Source organism: Trichomycterus rosablanca, chromosome 16 (assembly GCF_030014385.1).
Source record: "Trichomycterus rosablanca isolate fTriRos1 chromosome 16, fTriRos1.hap1, whole genome shotgun sequence".
In the NCBI taxonomy this organism is placed as follows: domain Eukaryota; kingdom Metazoa; phylum Chordata; class Actinopteri; order Siluriformes; family Trichomycteridae; genus Trichomycterus; species Trichomycterus rosablanca.
Window position 1 is genome coordinate 10,866,705 of NC_086003.1, and position 22,521 is coordinate 10,889,225.

At 43.3% G+C, this 22,521-nt stretch overlaps 1 protein-coding gene across 3 annotated transcripts in view; it reads left to right on the forward strand.

The window, feature by feature from the left end:
• The window catches only part of LOC134330972 (serine/threonine-protein phosphatase 2A 55 kDa regulatory subunit B beta isoform), a 73,929-nt gene that overhangs the window by 20,114 nt on the left and 31,294 nt on the right, over positions 1-22,521 (forward strand). The window contains exon 1 of one of the 3 annotated variants that reach the window (XM_063012295.1): positions 10,566-10,635. The exons of the other annotated variants lie outside the window; for them this stretch is intronic. Coding sequence (XP_062868365.1) covers positions 10,566-10,635 — 70 coding nt within the window. Of the gene's footprint in view, positions 1-10,565; positions 10,636-22,521 lie in introns of those variants that run through there. 3 annotated transcript variants of the gene reach the window in all.

A 22,521-nucleotide genomic window follows, 5' to 3' on the forward strand; every position in this document is an offset into this window, starting at 1 on the left:
AACATGCTGGATAGATGCTATTCAAATGTACATTTAGTGCACTTCAATAATATTATTTTAATACAATTTTGAAACGAGTGTGATAAAAAAAATTACCATTTTAAAAATATTTTTATGTTAGAAAACAAAAACATCTATGTATAGAAATAACGTTTACAGTCATAATTGACATTCATATATTTTTAAAAAATAAACACAAGGTGTCAAAAGTCAAGTCTAGAAATACTATTATTTTTAAACAGTGCAATTATCAATAGGGAATTACTTGAAAAATCAATATCCTTTTAGTATATAGCCAGTAAAATTGTAATCAGCAAGTCAGCCACATCATTACATTGATAGATACTAGCAAAATGGGTTGTATCAGAGTAACATACATTACATGTCAAGTTTATTTTAATTGATAATTTTTATGATATAGTTTTTGTGATTAGATTTTTGGCCTTTACTAAAGAAAAGTACCCTACTCAGTTGTGTTTTAAGTAATTAACCTAGGAAATGTCAGAAAGGTCATGTGATAAACTAAAGAAATAAAGATACGTCTGTAGTTAACGATAATATACTGAGCATTCACATCACAACACATGAACGCTCCTCTGGTAACAAAGCCACACACTTCTCAGCCACCTCTCCAAGCTTTAGATAATCTCATTAGGAATAGAGCCAATTTGTCTATTTTGGAAATGGGGAAAAGGAGGGGTGGGGGTTAGAAAAACTGTAGAGTGCCAGCTCTGAAAATGAGGAGGATGCTAGACTGGTGAAGGCTAAAGTGTAGTAAACACAATATGTTCTCTGCAGGCACAAAAAATAAAAGTAGGTCAGTGAGTAAAACACAATATACAGTAGAAAGGGAAACACTATTGTATATAATATATAAGCACAATAACCAAGTAAATAGAAAATTAATAATAAAAATATTATTGTACAGTTATGTATGTGAGTGTGGGTGAAGAATGGTGTGTGAAGCAGCTTTAGGGGAAAGGATTACATAAGCTTAATTGGTATTATAAAACTGAGCAGACTACTCCTCCGAGGTTACTCTCTTACATGTCAACTAAGCACTTACAAACGTAAATTGTGAATACAATTTACAGGGATACTGTTAGGGTGCCTGCGACGGCTGGTGAAAATACCATCAGCTCCCAGCGTCGCAGGCGTTACAGAACAACAAAGAGCTTGGCCTCAAATAGCAGGCCAGCTCGTTAGGGGCGAACGACCTGCACCTGCGATCTCCCTATTTAAGGGGGCGTCGCCAGGTTGCAGGCGACGCACCTTTATCTTTTGTTCCCACTCAATGACTGCACAAGTCGCTTCTTTTATAGGGACAGTTTCGGTACCCCGGGCGCTAAATAGGGCGGTCGGGTGTGTAAGTCGTAAGACTGAGGTATTGTAGGGTTTTGGTTCTATTTTTAGGGAAAGATTGGTGCGACTTCGTGCAGCCCTCGCGCTGCCGTTTGTTTACGGCGTTTTGCATTAAAACCCCTTCTGTGCGGTTAGCTTGTGGCTAATGGTAGCCCCGCAACCGCTTTTTCACAAGCCTTTTATAGCCTGAACTTTCAGGTGGGTTCATCACTGCCGGGTTGGCCGCGTGGACTAAGCCATAGCGTCATCCACTTTTACAGTCCCGGTTCGAATCCACGCTGCAGTTAGCGTCCTCCCTTTTTTCTAACTTTCAGATCGGTTTCTTCCCAGCGGCACGAACTTACCGCTGGTGACAATACCGGTTCGGCTGTAGTCCCAGTTCCTGATTAATTTCACTTTAGCGATCCCGGAAGATTATCCTGGGATCTGTCGCCCTCAGCGCTTCTTTTAAGCACGAGCGCTCCTTTGTTTACTCGCTGTTAAATAGCGCAGCGAGCAGCGCGAACGCCTCTCATTCAGGCGATCCAGGTTCGCGCCTCGCGCTTTTGCTTTCGTTTTCCATTATTCTTTTTTCTCTTTTTCAGTTGCCTGCGGCGCCAGCGGCTTCACTCGGGAATTCTGCCCGAGTTGTTTTCTGTGCCTGTTTTTGTGTTTTGATTATTATTTATTGTTAAATAAAAGAACACCTTTCTCCGCATCTTTGGGTCCCTAGTCTCTCTCATTATAACAGAAAGGTGCGTCCAGTAATATGGACCCAGCGGAGAACCCCCCTATTTCTGACGTTCTACGTCACCAGGGGATGGCCTTAGGGAGACACGAGCTGGCACTCAATGAGCTGGCCAACCGTTTGACCGAAATTGTCCAGCTACTACCTACACTGGGTGCCAGTCCTGACCGCCAGACCCCGCCTTCTCCCGTGTACCCTACAACTACCTCAGGTGTAGAGACCCCCATTCCGCCCCCCGAACGTTTTTCGGGGGAGGCAAAAAAATGTAGGGGATTTCTCCTGCAGTGCTCCCTCACCTTTGAGCTGCAGCCTTCCCGTTTTCCATCTGAGCGCTCAAAGGTCGCGTATATTATTTCACTGCTCACCGGCAAAGCCCTAGAGTGGGCCACTGCTCTCTGGGAGCAGGACGCCCCCGAGTGTGCCTCAGAGCTCGCCTTCAAGGAGGCGCTGAAGGACACTTTCTTCCACCCAACGGGAGGAAGAGAGGCTGGCCCGCGTTTGCTTGAGCTGTCCCAAGGAGGACGCTCCGTCGCTGAGTATGTGATTGAGTTTCGCACTCTAGCAGCCGAATGTGGTTGGGATGAGGGGGCGCTGCTTGCCATTTTCCATCGCGGCCTGGGGGAGAAAATTAAGGATGAGCTGGCCACTCGTGAGCTCCCCACCACACTTAAGGCCTTTTACACACTGGCCACTTCAATCGACACTAGACTCCGACAGCGAGCCCGGGAGCGAGGGTCTCATCCACCCTTTGTCCGGCCTCAGAGCTCGCCCCGGCCCGTGTTCCGTGACCAGGATCCCGAGCCCATGCAACTGGGATTGACCCGGGGGCCCACACCACCATCTTTCGACTCTCCCTCGAGGGGCCGGGCTCGGTTAAACGAGTAGGCCACTCTCGAGGCAGGGAGTCGAGGGTGGGCCGATCCATAATCCCTGATCATGGTCTGTCCCTTGCCACAGTGTTGCTCTGGGGTTCGGGCAACACGGAACTCCGGGTCTGTGTCGATTCAGGTGCGGTGGAGAGCTTTATTGATCGCCGCCTGGTACACAGATTGGGGATTGAGCTCCAGCCGTTACGGATACCCATAGCGGTTCACGCTGTGGATGACCGAGCGGTAGCCGGGAGTCCCATAACTCATCAGACGCGTCCTCTCACAATGCGTCTGGGAAACCATGAGGAGCGGATCACCTTTTTGGTGACCCAGGTCCCCCAGCTCCAAGTGGTCCTGGGACACTCATGGCTCAGGAAGCATAATCCCCAAATTGATTGGGTAACCGGGTCAATCTTTGCCTGGGGAACAAGGTGTCAGGACGCATGCTTGCTGCCAGCCAGTATGTCGTCGACACCGCTATCGCCTAGTGCGATAACCCCTGATCTGGCCCGGGTACCGCCTGTGTACCATGACCTACATGAGGTCTTTAGCAAGTCTCGGGCGCGGGACTTGCTCCCCCACAGACCCTTTGATTGTGCAATAAATTTGCTTCCTGGTACTTCTCCGCCTAGGGGGCGCCTTTTCTCCCTGTCGGGCCCGGAGAGGGTAGCCATGGAGGAGTACGTTAAGGAAGCACTCCAACAGGGGTTTATCCGTCCTTCGTCCTCCCCAGCTGGGGCAGGGTTCTTCTTTGTGGGGAAGAAGGACGGAACCTTACGCCCCTGTATTGACTATCGGGGTCTGAATGCCATCACGATCAAGGATCGGTATCCGCTGCCGCTGATGGCCACGGCGTTTGAAGCCCTTCAGCGGGCTTCCATTTTTACGAAGCTCGATCTACGCAGCGCGTATAACCTGATCCGGATCAGGCGGGGGGATGAATGGAAGACTGCGTTCATTACGCCCACGGGACACTACGAATATCGAGTGATGCCCTTTGGGTTAATGAATGCCCCCGCGGTCTTCCAACGCTTTATCAATGAGGCTTTGCGAGAAGCCCTTGATAGATACGTCTATGTGTACCTAGACGATATCTTAATTTTTAGTCGGTCCATCGAAGAACATGTGAGGCACGTCCGCCGGGTTCTCCAGCTTTTGCTCGACCATCATCTGTTCGTCAAGCTGGAGAAGTCCGTTTTCCATGCCCCATCTATTTCATTTTTGGGGTTCATCGTTTCTCAGGGTGCCCTCCGTATGGATCCGGCTAAAGTTAAGTCTGTGGAGGACTGGCCAACTCCTTGTTCCGTACGCCAAGTGCAAAGATTCCTGGGCTTTGCAAATTTTTTTAGGCGATTCATTCGGGACTTTAGTACGGTCGCCGCTCCTTTGACGGTCCTAACTGGTAAGAGACCGTTTAAATGGACGATGCAGGCCCAGCAAGCCTTCAATAGGCTGAAGACTCTCTTAACCACTGCTCCGGTTTTGCAGTTACCCGATCCAGAGGAACCTTTCATTGTGGAAGTGGATGCCTCTGATGTCGGGGTGGGGGCAGTGTTGTCCCAGAGAGTGGGCTCTGAAAAGAAGCTCCACCCTTGCGCCTTCTTCTCGCATCGTCTAACTCCTGCCGAGCGTAATTACCCGGTAGGAGATAAGGAGCTTTTGGCCATCAAGCTAGCGCTTGATGAGTGGCGACATTGGCTCGAAGGGGCTAAACATCCCTTCCTGATATGGACAGACCACAAAAACTTGTCGTTTATCCAGCAGGCCAAGAGGATGAACTCCCGCCAGGCTCGGTGGTCTCTTTTTTTTTGTCGCTTCCACTTCACCCTGTCTTATAGACCAGGGTCTAAGAATGGTAAACCTGATGCCTTGTCCAGGCAGTGGGAGTCGACCAGACCTGAGACCGAGCCTGAACCCATTATCCCCCCGAGCCAGATTGTTGCTCCTATAACATGGGGCATATCTAAAATTATCAGGGACGCTCAAACTGTGGAGCCCGACCCCGGTGGAGGTCCACCTGATCGGCTGTTTGTTCCATCTACAGTCCGTCATCAGGTGTTTGAATGGGCCCATGCGTCCCCATTTGCGGCTCACCCAGGAGTCTCTAAGACCCTGGAATTGTTGCGCCGAAGGTTTTGGTGGCCGGGGATGGAGAGTCAGGTCAAAGACTTTGTCCGCGCCTGCGCTGTCTGTGCTACTAATAAAAGCACTAGAGAGCGTCCACGGGGACTCCTCCATCCATTACCAGTACCTTCAAGGCCGTGGTCCCATCTGGCACTGGATTTTGTTACGGGCTTGCCCAGATCCAGGGGATTCACGGTGGTACTGGTGATTGTTGACCGGTTCACCAAGTCTTGCCTTTTCGTTCCGCTACCCAAGCTACCGTCGGCCATGGCCACCGCTCAGGCTATACTGCAACATGTGGTAAGAGCACATGGGGTCCCATCTGACATTGTGTCGGACCGGGGCCCGCAGTTTATAAGTCAGACCTGGCGGGCCTTTTGCCAACTTCTTGGGGCGACGGCTAGCTTATCCTCGGGGTATCACCCCGAGTCCAACGGGCAGTCGGAACGAGTTATCCAAGATCTAGGCAAGATGCTTCGGTGCCTTACTGCAGGCAATCCAGCCACCTGGGCGGATAAATTGTTGTGGGCTGAATTCGCCCACAATACCCTGCACCATGCCGCACTTGGAACGTCACCGTTTGAGGCACAGTTCGGGTACCCCCCTCCGTTGTTTCCGGATCAGGAACAAGAGGTTGCGGTCCCAACTGTGCAGCATCATATCCGTCGCTGCCGTGCCGCCTGGCGAAAAGCAAGACAGGCTCTTCTAACCTCGCAACGCTCCATGAAGCGTAATGCTGATCGCAGGCGACAGCCGGCTCTCACGTTCCGGCCGGGCCAACGAGTTCTCCTGTCGACGAGGGATCTCCCCGTCAAAGGTACCACTCACAAGCTGGCACCAAGGTACATTGGCCCGTTCAAGGTGGTTAGACGGATAAATCCGGTGACATATAGGTTGGAGCTGCCTCCCAGGATGAAGGCACACCCAACCTTTCATGTCTCCCAACTTCGCCCATTTGCGTGCGAGGGAGCTAGACCCCCCCCCCAACCTCCCGCCCCTCGTATCATCCAGGGTGCCCCTGCATTCACGGTTCGCCGCCTCCTGGATAGCAGGAAGGTGCAGGGTAGCACCCAATACTTGGTGGATTGGGAAGGTTACGGCCCCGAGGAGCGTTCATGGGTACCGGCTCGCCAGATCCTGGATCCTGAACTGATCCGCGAGTTCCGACGGAACCGGACCGCGGATCTTGGGACCTCGGGAGCTGTCCCTAGAGGGGGGGGTACTGTTAGGGTGCCTGCGACGGCTGGTGAAAATACCATCAGCTCCCAGCGTCGCAGGCGTTACAGAACAACAAAGAGCTTGGCCTCAAATAGCAGGCCAGCTCGTTAGGGGCGAACGACCTGCACCTGCGATCTCCCTATTTAAGGGGGCGTCGCCAGGTTGCAGGCGACGCACCTTTATCTTTTGTTCCCACTCAATGACTGCACAAGTCGCTTCTTTTATAGGGACAGTTTCGGTACCCCGGGCGCTAAATAGGGCGGTCGGGTGTGTAAGTCGTAAGACTGAGGTATTGTAGGGTTTTGGTTCTATTTTTAGGGAAAGATTGGTGCGACTTCGTGCAGCCCTCGCGCTGCCGTTTGTTTACGGCGTTTTGCATTAAAACCCCTTCTGTGCGGTTAGCTTGTGGCTAATGGTAGCCCCGCAACCGCTTTTTCACAAGCCTTTTATAGCCTGAACTTTCAGGTGGGTTCATCACTGCCGGGTTGGCCGTGTGGACTAAGCCATAGCGTCATCCACTTTTACAGTCCCGGTTCGAATCCACGCTGCAGTTAGCGTCCTCCCTTTTTTCTAACTTTCAGATCGGTTTCTTCCCAGCGGCACGAACTTACCGCTGGTGACAATACCGGTTCGGCTGTAGTCCCAGTTCCTGATTAATTTCACTTTAGCGATCCCGGAAGATTATCCTGGGATCTGTCGCCCTCAGCGCTTCTTTTAAGCACGAGGGCTCCTTTGTTTACTCGCTGTTAAATAGCGCAGCGAGCAGCGCGAACGCCTCTCATTCAGGCGATCCAGGTTCGCGCCTCGCGCTTTTGCTTTCGTTTTCCATTATTCTTTTTTCTCTTTTTCAGTTGCCTGCGGCTTCACTCGGGAATTCTGCCCGAGTTGTTTTCTGTGCCTGTTTTTGTGTTTTGATTATTATTTATTGTTAAATAAAAGAACACCTTTCTCCGCATCTTTGGGTCCCTAGTCTCTCTCATTATAACAGATACAGATTATTTATCACAGCATAAACACATCAGCTTTTTGTCATGAACAGATGTCTGTACTGAATCAGAATCCTTTATAGACATACAGACAAACTTGATCTATATATCTATAAATGCATTTTAACATGTCAAATTCTTTTTAACACCAAAGCAATTGATGGATGCAGTTATTTATACAACGTACTGATGCCTTAGTTTATAATTATAGTGTAGCGTCGCCACTGGGGGCCGGCACGGGCTTTACCCAGAAAGCCTTGCGGCAGTGGTGTCTAAGCTCACCGTAGCCGTGTATCCCGTTGTTGGGAGTGGGGTGGCTGCGGTGAGGGTTGGGTAAGTAGCTTATATGTTTGTCTGTTGTATGAATGTATGTGTGTATGAATGGGTGTCTGTCCCTAAACCATTGAGTGAACTGCCAAAGGCAGCTCACTTGCGGCTCTGACGCTATCCCTCCTACTCGCCGGCGCCACATTGGTGTCAGAAGTGGGATCGTGGTGTATGGGTGGCTCTGATGGTTTGGTGGGCCAATATGCCCGTTCTGTCCGATTGCGCTAGCCCAGGTGTTGCTGCGGGGGCATGTGTTACTGGCGGCTGAGAGGACGGTGTTCGTCTTCTTGTGCCCTGCCCACTGATCGGGTCAGTGCAGTGTTCCAGTAGGCCAGGTGCAGCAGTGGGTAGAACGGCGGCTCGGCAGTGTAATGGGGTGCGGTCCGGACATGGAGCCACCCAGTGGACGCTGGTGAGTGGGTCACCGGGACGGTTGACCATTAGGGAGGGGGCAGTGTAGCATCGCCACTGGGGGCCAGCACGGGCTTTACCCAGAAAGCCTTGCGGCAGTGGTGTGTAAGCTCACCGTAGCCGTGTATCCCGTTGTTGGCTGCGGTGAGGGTTGTAAGTAGCTTATATGTTTGTCTGTTGTATGAATGTATGTGTGTATGAATGGGTGTCTGTCCCTAAACCATTGAGTGAACTGCCAAAGGCCAAAGGCAGTTGTGGCGCCTACTCGCCGGCGCCACAATATTAAAGACCTTCCGAAGCACTATAAGCTGAGTACATGGATTTAGTCAGGAGTTAATCCCAAGTCAACAGAATTATCTGAATAAGAGTAAGTAGTTATCTGTTAGTCAAAGTTTACACTGTCTGTGAATTCCTATATCAATTCCACTGGAACTGTCCAACAATAAACAATTTGAATTAAGAAGATATAAGAGGAGCGTAAGAGGATTTCATTTCCAGCTGAGATACAGCTGGTGATATGATGGTGGTCAGAAGGAGACAGGAGCTTGCTTTATGCTTCAGTAGCTTGCATTGGGGTGGGCCAAAGATAATGCATTTGATTTATTCCATGTGCAGTACGTGGGCAGTGGAGTGATAAATAACCAGTACACAGTGTGAATGTTTCTGCATATAGAGATGGAAAATATGAGTGTCGTCTGTGGTGTGGAATTTCTGTAGTTGTGTGTGTGTGTGTGTGTGTGTGTGCGTGTGTGTGTGTGTGTGTGTGATTGTATAAATATAGAAAAAGATGGTCATGATCATGCTCAAATACACACATGATTATTTAAAACGTACACATTTCTTTTCCATTATTGTGATCAAGACATCCATAACACTGAAAAAAAATTCATTTTATTAAATTGAGCTGTTTGGTTAAAATTAATGTTAACATTTGTGTTTTTTTCTGAGAAAACCATTTCTGTATACTTTTTTCTTGAATCTTAGACCATCAGACCTAAAATCTTAAACTGTAGATATTTGGTGTCTACCATTGCAAAACAACATTACTTTATACAGCTCTGAATATACATAATACGTCCACAAAGGAGAAAAATAATAGTGTACTTGTTAAAATTTGATACAATTTTACCAAACCTGACTATAAATTTTTGTACATGTTGTTTTACTGGGCCAGACAGACTGACAAGTAAGATGTCAAAAAAGAGAAATTTACTTTTATCCTATTTTTGAATGGTTATTGCATTAACGTAGCTGGCAAAATCAGTATAATTCTTAAAGTCTGCCATAGCCAATTCACATATGCTAATTGTTAATTAGTTGCTGCTAAAAGTTCCTTGTGCCAGCTTGCCCATGCCAAAGTAAATGGTACAGAACTGACTGAGATATAGTTGTTTTTAGGGCAGAATTGCTGTTCATACTCAGGTTATTACAGTTTAGAAGTGTGTTTCAAGTCAGTGAGATTTGCATTCCTTTCTCAGAACAGGTAATACTTCTGTGGAAATTGCAAATATGCCACAAGTCATAAATACATATGCAAGACATGAATACATGATTAGAGTTTGTTGTGGATGCACTCCAGTGGCATGCACAGAGCCCTGGCAAAAACTGGCAAAAATTCCCACAGACGCACTCCAAAATTGTGTGAAAATAATATAACAGCTGTTTTAGCTGCAGAGGGGCACAGTTGAGCAGTGGGTAGAGCTGTAGCCTCATAGCCAGAAGGGCTCGGGTTCAATGCCCTGGCTGGGTGGCCAGGGCCTGTTCTCTGTGTAGTTTGCATGTTCTCCCTGTGTCCATGTAGGTTTTCTCTGGGTGCTCCAGTTTCCTTCCACAAATTCAAAAACATGTAGTCAGGCCAATTGTCGTATGTGTGTCTGACCAGCCGCGACCCTGACCGGGAAAAAGTCGTGTTTAAATAGACGATGAATGAATGTTATAGCTTAAAGGCGAGGGACAGTGGGTTAAGAAGCAACTGCATACTAATGTAAACGTAATGTAAACGTAACAATCCTAGTAAAATGGAATGTTCGACAAAGCGGAGAGAGGCGAGCGGTGGTGGGCGGAGCTAAGGACTCACTGCGCGAATCCAGTTACTGCAGCTGAGCATCCTTCACTCTCTCCGTCTCGTTCTCTCTCTGTAGCGCCTGCACATCCATTTAACTCTTATTACCACAAGAAAACATCATATTGAATTAATTTATTGTCACTCTTTAAAGTGGCCACGCATTGAAATTTGCATTTACTTCTCAACTAGGAATATGGAATTTACTGACACCGCTGCCCATCAATGTTGCGTATTGGTGTCTTTCGGTCACCACTGAAGTGGCGTATTATTTTCAGCATTGACACACCCAGAAGTTGTGACAGCGTTCATCGATAGCGGTTATCTACTTACATTTTGACAGGAATTTAGAAAGTAAACATTAGCAGCTGTCTGTCTTCGATTTTTGCCGCTACGTAAGCGGACCTCTATAATCTGAGTTGATGCGAGCGGATTATGGACGCCGGCTTCTCTTTCTGCTTCCAGCCTAAGCCTTCGTCATGGATGAGGAAGTAGATAACCGCAAAATCAACAGCAGCTTCCTCAGAGACCACAACTATGCAACCGAAGGTAGTCAAGATTTGTTTTCTAGCTTGATATTAATGAACTGCACCCGCTTTTCTCCGGTGCTGATAGCATGCTAAATGCTTGATATTGCTTAACGGGACTGGAATGGTGCTGTTATGAAATGCGGTACAGCTGTTGGGCTGGTGGTTTTCTTATGTGCGTTGTGACGTTAGTGTAGAAGTGAATGACACAAGTCTTAGACCTGACTGCTGCTGTCCCTGCTCAAATACACCCACTAAAACAGGTATTTAAAAGAGTGAATCATTTAGGCTGGCGTGATTAGATAAATTACCCAGTCCTCCAGCACCACTGCATTAAGTTGAATCAATGTATAAAAATTGTCCAAAATGTTGCCATGTGTAATTTTAGCCAGATAAAGAATCTACATAAAGAACGTTACAGGCGCACAATATAACATATTAGAAATGTACAAATTGTAAATTAGGATTTACCTCCAGTTCTGGGAAACCACTGCCCTGCAGTGTTTAAAGTTTACTCATCACACCTGATTAAGCGTGATCATGATCGCATGGTGTGAATCAGGTGTTTTTGGAACCAAAGTAAACCTGAATATTGAAAGAGGTCTAGCTAAAAGAAAAAAAAACAATTTGTGTATTTTAGTTTTGGCAGCAATTGTGTTGATAATACATGTTATGTGCAGAGTCTGACAATATTGATACAACCCTTTTATTTTTTTAATACTGCCATCACATCGGCTCTTGTACTTAAATTTACTTTACCAAATCAGTGTACCAGTTGACTTTTTAATCCCATTACTTAAAAAGTCAGTACCTTGTATATGAGCAGTGATTTAGCCAATGACTGTTTAGAAATTATTTTTTTTAGCAACAGTAGGCTGCTGATGAGTGTCACAAAGCCACCATATAATTTATAGTCTTTTAGCAGATGTATACTAAATATATCTAAGGCATCCTACAATTGTGACAGTATACATTGCAAGCAATTAAAGGTCAAGGGTCTTGCTCAGCAGCCGAACAGTGGCAACTTAGCAGAGGTGGGGCTTGAACCAGTGACCCTCTGATCACTATTCCACTAGCTTGACCACTTAGCTACCACGGTGAGTGAAAAGTTGGCTTGTGTATTTACTATTAGCTCACAGATGCCAGAGTGGTTTTGGCAATAAAATGAATAAATAATGACATGAATTTTTAAAACACTTTTAATGCACCCCTCCTTTTAACAGCTGTACTCGGGTAAAATCATTATCAGCAGCTTTGTGAAATGAAGTCAAGACTAAAACAATAAAATTAAACCAATGATTAAAAGTTTAGATAAAATATAAACATTACACAAACCACTTTCTGTACTTTAAGTGAACCTCAGTGAAAGTATAAATTAAAAAATACCTGAAATGGACTAAAATGTATCATAAAAAACATAAAATTTTATTAGTTTTTGTTTCTGCATTTATATTGTGTAATCCTTCTGTGTGTTGCATAATGCTAGCTAGATGTTTTGAGATAAAAGCTGAAATACTGAAGACCTACGTATATAAGACATGGCTAGAGAAGGTGTATACGCTTTAGTTTTAGAGTCTAAGGTGTGGATTAGTGCTAAGCATGAGGATGTAAAGTCACACACTTAAACACTCTTTCTATAATCTGATCTAAGTGAATGTCTTATCAGGCTCATTCCCTTGTTCACATATGCTTGTCTACAAATGTATTGTAGGTATAGAATGTTTTGGAGAACATTTATATTTACATTGATGTGGTGCTCAGAATACATACATACATACAAGTGTGTGACAAATATTCATATATATACAGTGTATCACAAAAGTGAGTACACCCCTCACATTTCTGCAGATATTTAAGTATATCTTTTCATGGGACAACACTGACAAAATGACACTTTGACACAATGAAAAGTAGTCTGTGTGCAGCTTATATAACAGTGTAAATTTATTCTTCCCTCAAAATAACTCAAAATACAGCCATTAATGTCTAAACCATCGGCAACAAAAGTGAGTACACCCCTAAGAGACTACACCCCTAAATGTCCAAATTGAGCACTGCTTGTCATTTTCCCTCCAAAATGTCATGTGATTTGTTAGTGTTACTAGGTCTCAGGTGTGCATAGGGAGCAGGTGTGTTCAATTTAGTAGTACAGCTCTCACACTCTCTCATACTGGTCACTGAAAGTTCCAACATGGCACCTCATGGCAAAGAACTCTCTGAGGATCTTAAAAGACGAATTGTTGCGCTACATGAAGATGGCCAAGGCTACAAGAAGATTGCCAACACCCTGAAACTGAGCTGCAGCACAGTGGCCAAGATCATCCAGCGTTTTAAAAGAGCAGGGTCCACTCAGAACAGACCTCGTGTTGGTCGTCCAAAGAAGCTGAGTGCACGTGCTCAGCGTCACATCCAGCTGCTGTCTTTGAAAGACAGGCGCAGGAGTGCTGTCAGCATTGCTGCAGAGATTGAAAAGGTGGGGGGTCAGCCTGTCAGTGCTCAGACCATACGCCGCACACTACATCAAATTGGTCTGCATGGCTGTCACCCCAGAAGGAAGCCTCTTCTGAAGTCTCTACACAAGAAAGCTCGCAAACAGTTTGCTGAAGACATGTCAACAAAGGACATGGATTACTGGAACCATGTCCTATGGTCTGATGAGACCAAGATTAATTTGTTTGGTTCAGATGGTCTCAAGCATGTGTGGCGGCAATCAGGTGAGGAGTACAAAGATAAGTGTGTCATGCCTACAGTCAAGCATGGTGGTGGGAATGCCATGGTCTGGGGCTGCATGAGTGCAGCAGGTGTTGGGGAGTTACATTTCATTGAGGGACACATGAACTCCAATATGTACTGTGAAATACTGAGAAGAGCATGATCCCCTCCCTCCGGAAACTGGGTCGCAGGGCAGTGTTCCAGCATGATAATGACCCCAAACACACCTCTAAGACGACCACTGCTTTATTGAAGAGGCTGAGGGTAAAGGTGATGGACTGGCCAAGCATGTTTCCAGACCTAAACCCAATAGAACATCTTTGGGGCATCCTCAAGCGGAAGGTGGAGGAACGCAAAGTCTCGAATATCCGCCGGCTCCGTGATGTCGTCATGGAGGAGTGGAAAAGCATTCCAGTGGCAACCTGTGAAGCTCTGGTAAACTCCATGCCCAGGAGAGTTAAGGCAGTTCTGGGAAATAATGGTGGCCACACAAAATATTGACACTTCAGGAACTTTCACTAAGGGGTGTACTCACTTTTGTTGCCGGTGGTTTAGACATTAATGGCTGTATATTGAGTTATTTTGAGAGAAGAATAAATTTACACTGTTATATAAGCTGCACACAGACTACTTTTCATTGTGTCAAAGTGTCATTTTGTCAGTGTTGTCCCATGAAAAGATATACTTAAATATCTGCAAAAATGTGAGAGGTGTACTCACTTTTGTGATACACTGTATATATATATATATATATATATATATGTACCTATTTTTTTATACCTATTACTTATAAAGCTATTTACCTAATATAGTTATCATGGTATATTTAATGATTACTTAATAGACACAAATGAGCCTATTAATTTTTTTACCCCTCTATCAGGTATTAGACTAAACACTATGTTTTTGGGCAATAGAATATCTGGAATGTACCAAAGCCAGATTCATCAGTCAAGCTGATGAACGATATAACATATTTCATTACTCTGGGAAAATGTGTCGTGTGTGCTTTATAGTTAGTTGAGTGCTGTACACTAGTCCAGTTGACTGCCATGGTCCTGTGGAACTGCATATGTTCAAGGCTAATGTAAAATTATGGGGTTGTTTTTGACACTTATACACTGAAAATACACACAAAATACACTCAAGTATGACGTTGAGTTACAAGGTACCACTATTAGAATTGGAACCCTTAGAAGCCAAAAGAAAATAAAAGACTTAAAGGCTTACCTGCTGGTAAGTCACAAGGAACTGCTATTAGTTGGGATTTTGTAGGATATACATCTTACTTTACATTATAATCCTTACTGGAGAGTTAATATAATGCACCCAACAGTATGTCTAGACAGACCGCTGGCACAGTGTTTAAACTGAGCTACTGTATTTTAATAGATACTTACCCTATCTCTTGTCTTGAGCAGGAGCTTAAAATAAGACTGAGTCTTTTGGGACAGTGGATAGGTTCAAAGGGAAGAGAATGCTTCTAAACAGACAGTGAGAGCTGATAAAGAGAATGAAGAAGAAGCTTTTTTATTAACCAGGGACATGACCTAAAACATGGTTTTCCTTTAATGCAGAAACAAACCATATCTTAGAGATAAGCTTTTTAAAAGCATAAAAACATACAAATAAAAGTGTGCCATGTCTTAGATTTTATTTATTTAATTCTAGACATTGGCACATCTTTAGAACTAAACAGTAAAATGTATATATTTGCACTGTGCCTGTACCGTACATGTGTACTTAGCCTTAGAGCATATGGATTAATAAGTGTACCTCTGTTTGTCTACACATGGGGTAAATCCCTGCAGACTTGGCCTGTGTTTACAAAAAGAAGCAAGCATGGGTTTGCATAATTATTATGATAATAGAGTCTCTTGTAGGGGCGTGTAAGTGTGCAGATTTCTCACACAGATGTCTTTGTTTTCTGTGCCTCTGCTGCATTCAGATGTTTAAATGTATTGTAGTCCTTAGGATCAGTTAGAAGACATTCTGTAAAAATGTATAGTTACTATGTTCATACAACAGGCCTTTTTAAGCAAATTCGTATTATAACTCCAAACCAGTTCATAGTTTGTGTTTTAATGTATATTTACATTAAACTAAATGTTCCAGCATTGAAATGAATTGAAATTAGTTAAACTTAAGGAAGTAATTGAAATTAACTGCTATATATTGTAATATACTGGCAAATTACCCTGCCATACAAGATATAAACAAATCATAGGCAGTGATTTTACTGTGTAAGATATGTATTAGGGTCTTCCCAAATTCATTGCCAAAAAGTTGGAAGCACATAATTTTTTAGCTATAGGTGTGTCACTATTTTTGAGCACATGGCTTTTGCTCTGAATTTCCTTTCATGTCTCTGTTAAATAAGCAGTATTAGTATCAGCTCAATCATGATGCATTGCTAGCACCATAGAGGACTGTTCTTAACACTACAGTGACATGGTTAAAAATATTAATGTTGCTTTTTATGTTGCTCAAGTTGTTTATTGCCTATATGCAATGAAAAAGGCATTTGGAATTTCACCTTTTGTGTTTCAGTAATGCTAATGATTGTGCGGTCTGTGACGGTCAAGCAGAAGAAGCTTCTTAATATTCATACATTCATTCATTGTCTGTTTAACCGCTGCTTTATCCTGGTCAGGGTCATGGTAGGTCTGATTCATTGGGCGAAAGTTCACACACAGGGCATTTTTAGTAGCTTTATTTGAGCTGACTTTGAGGTGGTTTTTGTAAAGCTAGTCACTGCATGACAGCATTTGTTCTCACCATATTACTTTAAAGACTCAAATCAAGCTTGGACTGCTTAATGACTATGATGCAGCTATAGGGACCAGCACATGGAGTAAAAGAGTTTAAGTAACTATGTACCATAAAAACAGTATTTTATTTCATTGCAGACAGTATTAACCCAAGATATTTATTGTTTTGCCTGGTCAACTTCATTTCATTTGTTAATATACTTCCATATACCTGCATTTCAGGCCTGCAACACATTCTAAAGTTGGTACTGGGCAAATTAGAAGCCTTCCATTAAAAATGATAATGATAATGGAATACTGCACAGAAGTTAAGTAAAACAGTATTTAACATTATCAGTACCACCTTGAAGCTGAAGGCTACTTTACAATGAACGGAGTAAACGAAAATTTTAGCCTTTATACTGCTTTAAATAAACTGCTTCACTTAGTTTTTTTATCTGCCTGAGTTGTAGTTTTGAGCTTTTAGTGTTTTTGTGATAAAAAGTGTGATACTGATGAACAAGTTCTGAAACATGGATGCTGTTGGGTTTACTCAAAAGCCACGAGGTGTTTCTGCCCCTTGAGCTCACATAAAGATTAAGGTCCTACCTAATTTATGGCAGTGAAAATCGCACCACGAAATAAGCCTTTTCCTGTGTAAAATGCAATTAAAATGTACGGTTTGTGTTTAGCGATTTGACATTTTTCATCTGCATAGCATTCAAGTGCCTCACGTTTACTGGTTCATTTGCAGTAGGAGGCGATCCTAGCAATCCTAACGCAATTCAATTAGCAATCGGTTAGTCAAAATGTCCAAGATGTTAAAGTCTAAAGCAGCTAAAAACACTGAGTGGTAACTGAGTGAAACTCCGAATCAATTCTGTGGAGGTTTGGGGGGGTGGGGGGTGAAAACATGGACGAGAATCTTCGTCTTTGGGACAGAAGCCCCACACAGTCGCTGGATGTTCTAGGTTTACATTCAACCGTTAAGGTAGGCTGTGCTGTGTTATTGTAGCTTCCATTTAATATATCATTTAATTTATAAGTGTAATTTAATGATTTTTTTTACAACGAGGTCAATGAAATTAGGCACATTTTCCCGTAAATTTAGTAAGGCCCTAACCATAAGTATATGGATATAAGTATAACTATTATCATCTTACGGTTCCCCCTTTTTCAGGCCAAAAAGACCTGGGCTAAATCAAAAAAATATTAAAGGATCTGGAAACAAGATTCATTACAGAATTTTGTACACAATGTAAAATGCACATATTAAAACCTTCAGCTACATTTACTATATGTAGGCACAGAAATATAAGAAAAGCAATTAATTATTCAAATAATAAAGCAATGTTTAAATCAACATAATGTGCATTGGTATTATTGTCTTGGTTTTTAACAGCAACCGCAGCTTGTCCCGCAGGCTGAGTTGGGTATGGAGGTGCCATAGACGAGCCAGTAGGTTATTTGTTAAGGCATGATGTGTGGATCCACTGTGGCTCCCGTCCTCGTCACAGCCAGTGCTGTTGTGGGTGCTCCATAGGCATCATCACCAACCTTCCTAGGATTCAAAGACTTCACAAAAACAAGCTTACCTGGCTGAAATTGGTGTGTGGGATTATCTGATTATCTGAGAGAGAAACAAAGACTTTAGCACAAACATCACTTAATTTCTCAATTAACGCTGCTGCATAGTCTAAAATTGCCATATCCAGATCACCTGAGGAATTAAATTGGTTATTACTATTCACCCACGGACAGGAAAAAAGGTTTCCCAAAAATCACCTCAAAAGGAGAGAGTTTTGTAGTTGCACTGGGAGTCATTGTTTTCCACTTAATGCTTTTCACACCCACTGTTTTACTGTTTCCATCATTGCTTTAGTAATCTTCCTGATGGTCCAATCCCATCCACGCTAGGATAACAGCCATGTTTAGCCCATTGTGAAAGGTCGGCTTGAGAGGGATGAGCTTTTAAGTACGAGATGTCTACTAAATGTAAAAGCCGAGGATGGTCCATAAAGGTAAGACTTTCAGAAGGGAAAGACAAATTGACTATCAGGCGCTGGGCTGCCTGTTTGGCTGCCATGTTAGCCAGAACGTTACCTTTGGCTATATCAGAGTCAGATGGGTCATGACCTTGGGAAGGCAAGGTGTAGGCTTGAATGAGATCAGAAACCAATTGAGAATTGGCTATGGGATTACCAGCTACAAAAAACAAAGCCTCTGATTCGAACCTGTGCCTCACACTCCCAATGACCAGGTTTGCCTCAGTAATTACACCTACCCTTCTTACCATTCTTTTTGACAGGATTCGTGATGCACACTTGTTTTTTTTCCCAATGTCAGATGTGACTAGTAGAAGAATCATTTGTTGAATCTCGTACACGAGAAAAGCAACCAGACAAGACGGTCAAAGTACTAAGTACTAACAGGCTTTTTGAAAAACACAAAAATGGTGTGTGTGATAGAGTGAGTGAAATGGCTATGCAGAGAGAAGAAAAGTTTTGATAAACAAGAACAAAAATTGTCAAAGCAGCTCTACAGTTAGCCTTGAATCAGAAAAACAAGAGTGTTTGTGCAGAACTGCATGTTCAGCTCTTAAGCAGTGCAAAGTGGGAAAATACTAGAGCAGAAGCAAAGCCTAATACCATAAGTATTTAAACATAACTGCTAAAATCTAACAGATGCCAAATGGATGTATTGAAATGGTGGCATACTCCGGTATCCTTTATGTATACTTTAAGAATAATCTGCATGTCAATGGTTTAAATCATGTATGCTTTAGCTGAAATGTGTTTGCTCTTTATAAAATCTGAACTTTACATTAGAGTAGTGCATGTATTGTACCTAAAGAAAAAGTTTCGTTTCAGTTTTACAGTAAACTAAATAGTTGTTTTTATAGTACTTTACTGTATCTAGTACTAAAATATGCAATGTTTAAAGTAGTCTGTCATCAAATATGATAGAATTTTTTTAGTTCCATACACAGTACACTATACCAAGTGCAGCTATTTTTCCCTATACATATTTTGTTATGATTTTTTAGTAGGCCCACAGCAACCAGAAAAAAAAATGTTTGCTGAAGCTGAGTAAAAGTAAATCAACCTGCCCTCTTGCCCTCCTTTTTAAATGAAACAGACTTTATCCTGCAGTTGTAACATTGTGGGTCTGGTTGTAGGCAGCTTAATTTTGTCTTCAGTGTTGGCTTGGAACCCAGGGTTGTCCATAATAGTTATGTCTGAGTAACACCTGTGTCTCATGTTCATCCCAGCACCAGTCCATGCACCCTTAATTCACTTCTAATGTAGGGATGCAATAAAAGCTCATTAGAGATGGTGAGGTTAGAAGGCAGACACAGATGTTTCTATTATAGAGATGAATAGTGCCAGTGCACAGGGAGCTGTTGAGAGGTTACAGCTGCTGGCTTGGATATTAAAAGTCCTAAAGTTACAAAAATGCTGAATTGTGTCTACCATATGTTTCATTTGGGGTCTCTTAATTTTACTTAGCAACCTGGCATATATGATTCATTTTAATTTTACTTACTGGCATCTCTTTCATGCATTTCATTACAAACAGCACAAAGAAATAAATATTATGTAAGAATTTTTACCTTATTAACTATATTGATTTTTGTAAATATATGCTAATTTTTTATTTGCTGCCTACAACACATTGCTCGTGGCTTTGGAATGATTAAAACACCTGATTTGAACCTTCAAACAGCTGTCACTTAAAAAAAAACCTTTAGGAACAACATTTGGAATTTAGGAATTTAGGCATTTCATTATGTACAGTTTGTGACTTTATTAAAAGATTTAGATCATGCATTCAGCAAAAAGCACCAGTTTATTAAAAATTGGTTACATCTGAAATGGAAAGAATAAAGATTAAAAAGCCACCCCCTTTTTTTGCCAGTGTAGATCTAATGTAGATGTAGTATTGCAATCTAATTCTTGCCTTCCTGCTCCAGCCATCATGCTGGCAGAGGAGAGCTGTAACATGCTTCCTCTCAGCGACATGCAGTCAGCTGCATTGTTTCAGCTGCCAGTGATGGTGTCTCAAGAACTGTATCACGAACCAAAAGCCACAATAAGCACAACGCAAAATGTCCATTACTAGTGCAGGCATCTCAACCAGAAAGCAGAGGGCACAATTACACCATGGCACAATTCTTAGACCTCTCTCGCTCAGGCACAGCTGCTTCCTGGTCCTTTGTGTCTACCCGCTTGTTTTGGGTACTTCGATGAGCTGCAAGTGCCTGAAGCCAGATGATGTGTTAGTTATGGCACACCTGATGTCTTACCAAAACCTGAGCTCAACACCTACTGGACAAAAACGAGAGTGGATTCAGACTTTGTGCATTTTTATGGCAGGGTGCCTGATAACATATCAATAATTAGAACTCTCTGACATCTGAAGAAGTTGTAAATAATTATGAGGAACCATTACAGGAATTCCAGTGGGGGGTTCTCCAACTGCAACTGTATTGTAATATATTTTAAGTAATGTATTGTTATTTGAACTGCAATATAAGAATACTGCATTTTATGGAAACAGTCAACAGCTGAGTAAAGTCAGTTTGATAATACAGCCTTTTTACTAATAAACTATCCAATAATACAATTATATACACACTGATCAGCCATAACATTAAAACCACCTCCTTGTTTCTACACTCACTGTCCATTTTATCAGCTCTACTTACCATATAGAAGCACTTTGTAGATCTACAACTACTGACTGTAGTCCATCTATTTCTCTGAAGAACAGCATGAAATGGGACTAACAAAGCATGCAGAGAAACAGATGAACTACAGTCAGTAATTGTAGAACTACGAAGTGCTTCTATACCGTTAAGTGAAGCCGATAAAATGAACAATGTGTGTAGGAACACACACACACACACACACACACATATATATACAGTGTATCACAAAAGTGAGTACACCCCTCACATTTCTGCAGATATTTAAGTATATCTTTTCATGGGACAACACTGACAAAATGACACTTTGACGCAATGAAAAGTAGTCTGTGTGCAGCTTATATAACAGTGTAAATTTATTCTTCCCTCAAAATAACTCAATATACAGCCATTAATGTCTAAACCACCGGCAACAAAAGTGAGTACACCCCTAAGAGACTACACCCCTAAATGTCCAAATTGAGCACTGCTTGTCATTTTCCCTCCAAAATGTCATGTGATTTGTTAGTGTTACTAGGTCTCAGGTGTGCATAGGGAGCAGGTGTGTTCAATTTAGTAGTACAGCTCTCACACTCTCTCATACTGGTCACTGAAAGTTCCAACATGGCACCTCATGGCAAAGAACTCTCTGAGGATCTTAAAAGACGAATTGTTGCGCTACATGAAGATGGCCAAGGCTACAAGAAGATTGCCAACACCCTGAAACTGAGCTGCAGCACAGTGGCCAAGATCATCCAGCGTTTTAAAAGAGCAGAGTCCACTCAGAACAGACCTCGCGTTGGTCGTCCAAAGAAGCTGAGTGCACGTGCTCAGCGTCACATCCAACTGCTGTCTTTGAAAGATAGGCGCAGGAGTGCTGTCAGCATTGCTGCAGAGATTGAAAAGGTGGGGGGTCAGCCTGTCCATACGCCGCACACTACATCAAATTGGTCTGCATGGCTGTCACCCCAGAAGGAAGCCTCTTCTGAAGTCTCTACACAAGAAAGTCCGCAAACAGTTTGCTGAAGACATGTCAACAAAGGACATGGATTACTGGAACCATGTCCTATGGTCTGATGAGACCAAGATTAATTTGTTTGGTTCAGATGGTCTCAAGCATGTGTGGCGGCAATCAGGTGAGGAGTACAAAGATAAGTGTGTCATGCCTACAGTCAAGCATGGTGGTGGGAATGCCATGGTCTGGGGCTGCATGAGTGCAGCAGGTGTTGGGGAGTTACATTTCATTGAGGGACACATGAACTCCAATATGTACTGTGAAATACTGAAGCAGAGCATGATCCCCTCCCTCCGGAAACTGGGTCGCAGGGCAGTGTTCCAGCATGATAATGACCCCAAACACACCTCTAAGACGACCACTGCTTTATTGAAGAGGCTGAGGGTAAAGGTGATGGTCTGGCCAAGCATGTCTCCAGACCTAAACCCAATAGAACATCTTTGGGGCATCCTCAAGCGGAAGGTGGAGGAGCGCAAAGTCTCGAATATCCGCCAGCTCCGTGATGTCGTCATGGAGGAGTGGAAAAGCATTCCAGTGGCAACCTGTGAAGCTCTGGTAAACTCCATGCCCAGGAGAGTTAAGGCAGTTCTGGGAAATAATGGTGGCCACACAAAATATTGACACTTCAGGAACTTTCACTAAGGGGTGTACTCACTTTTGTTGCCGGTGGTTTAGACATTAATGGCTGTATATTGAGTTATTTTGAGGGAAGAATAAATTTACACTGTTATATAAGCTGCACAC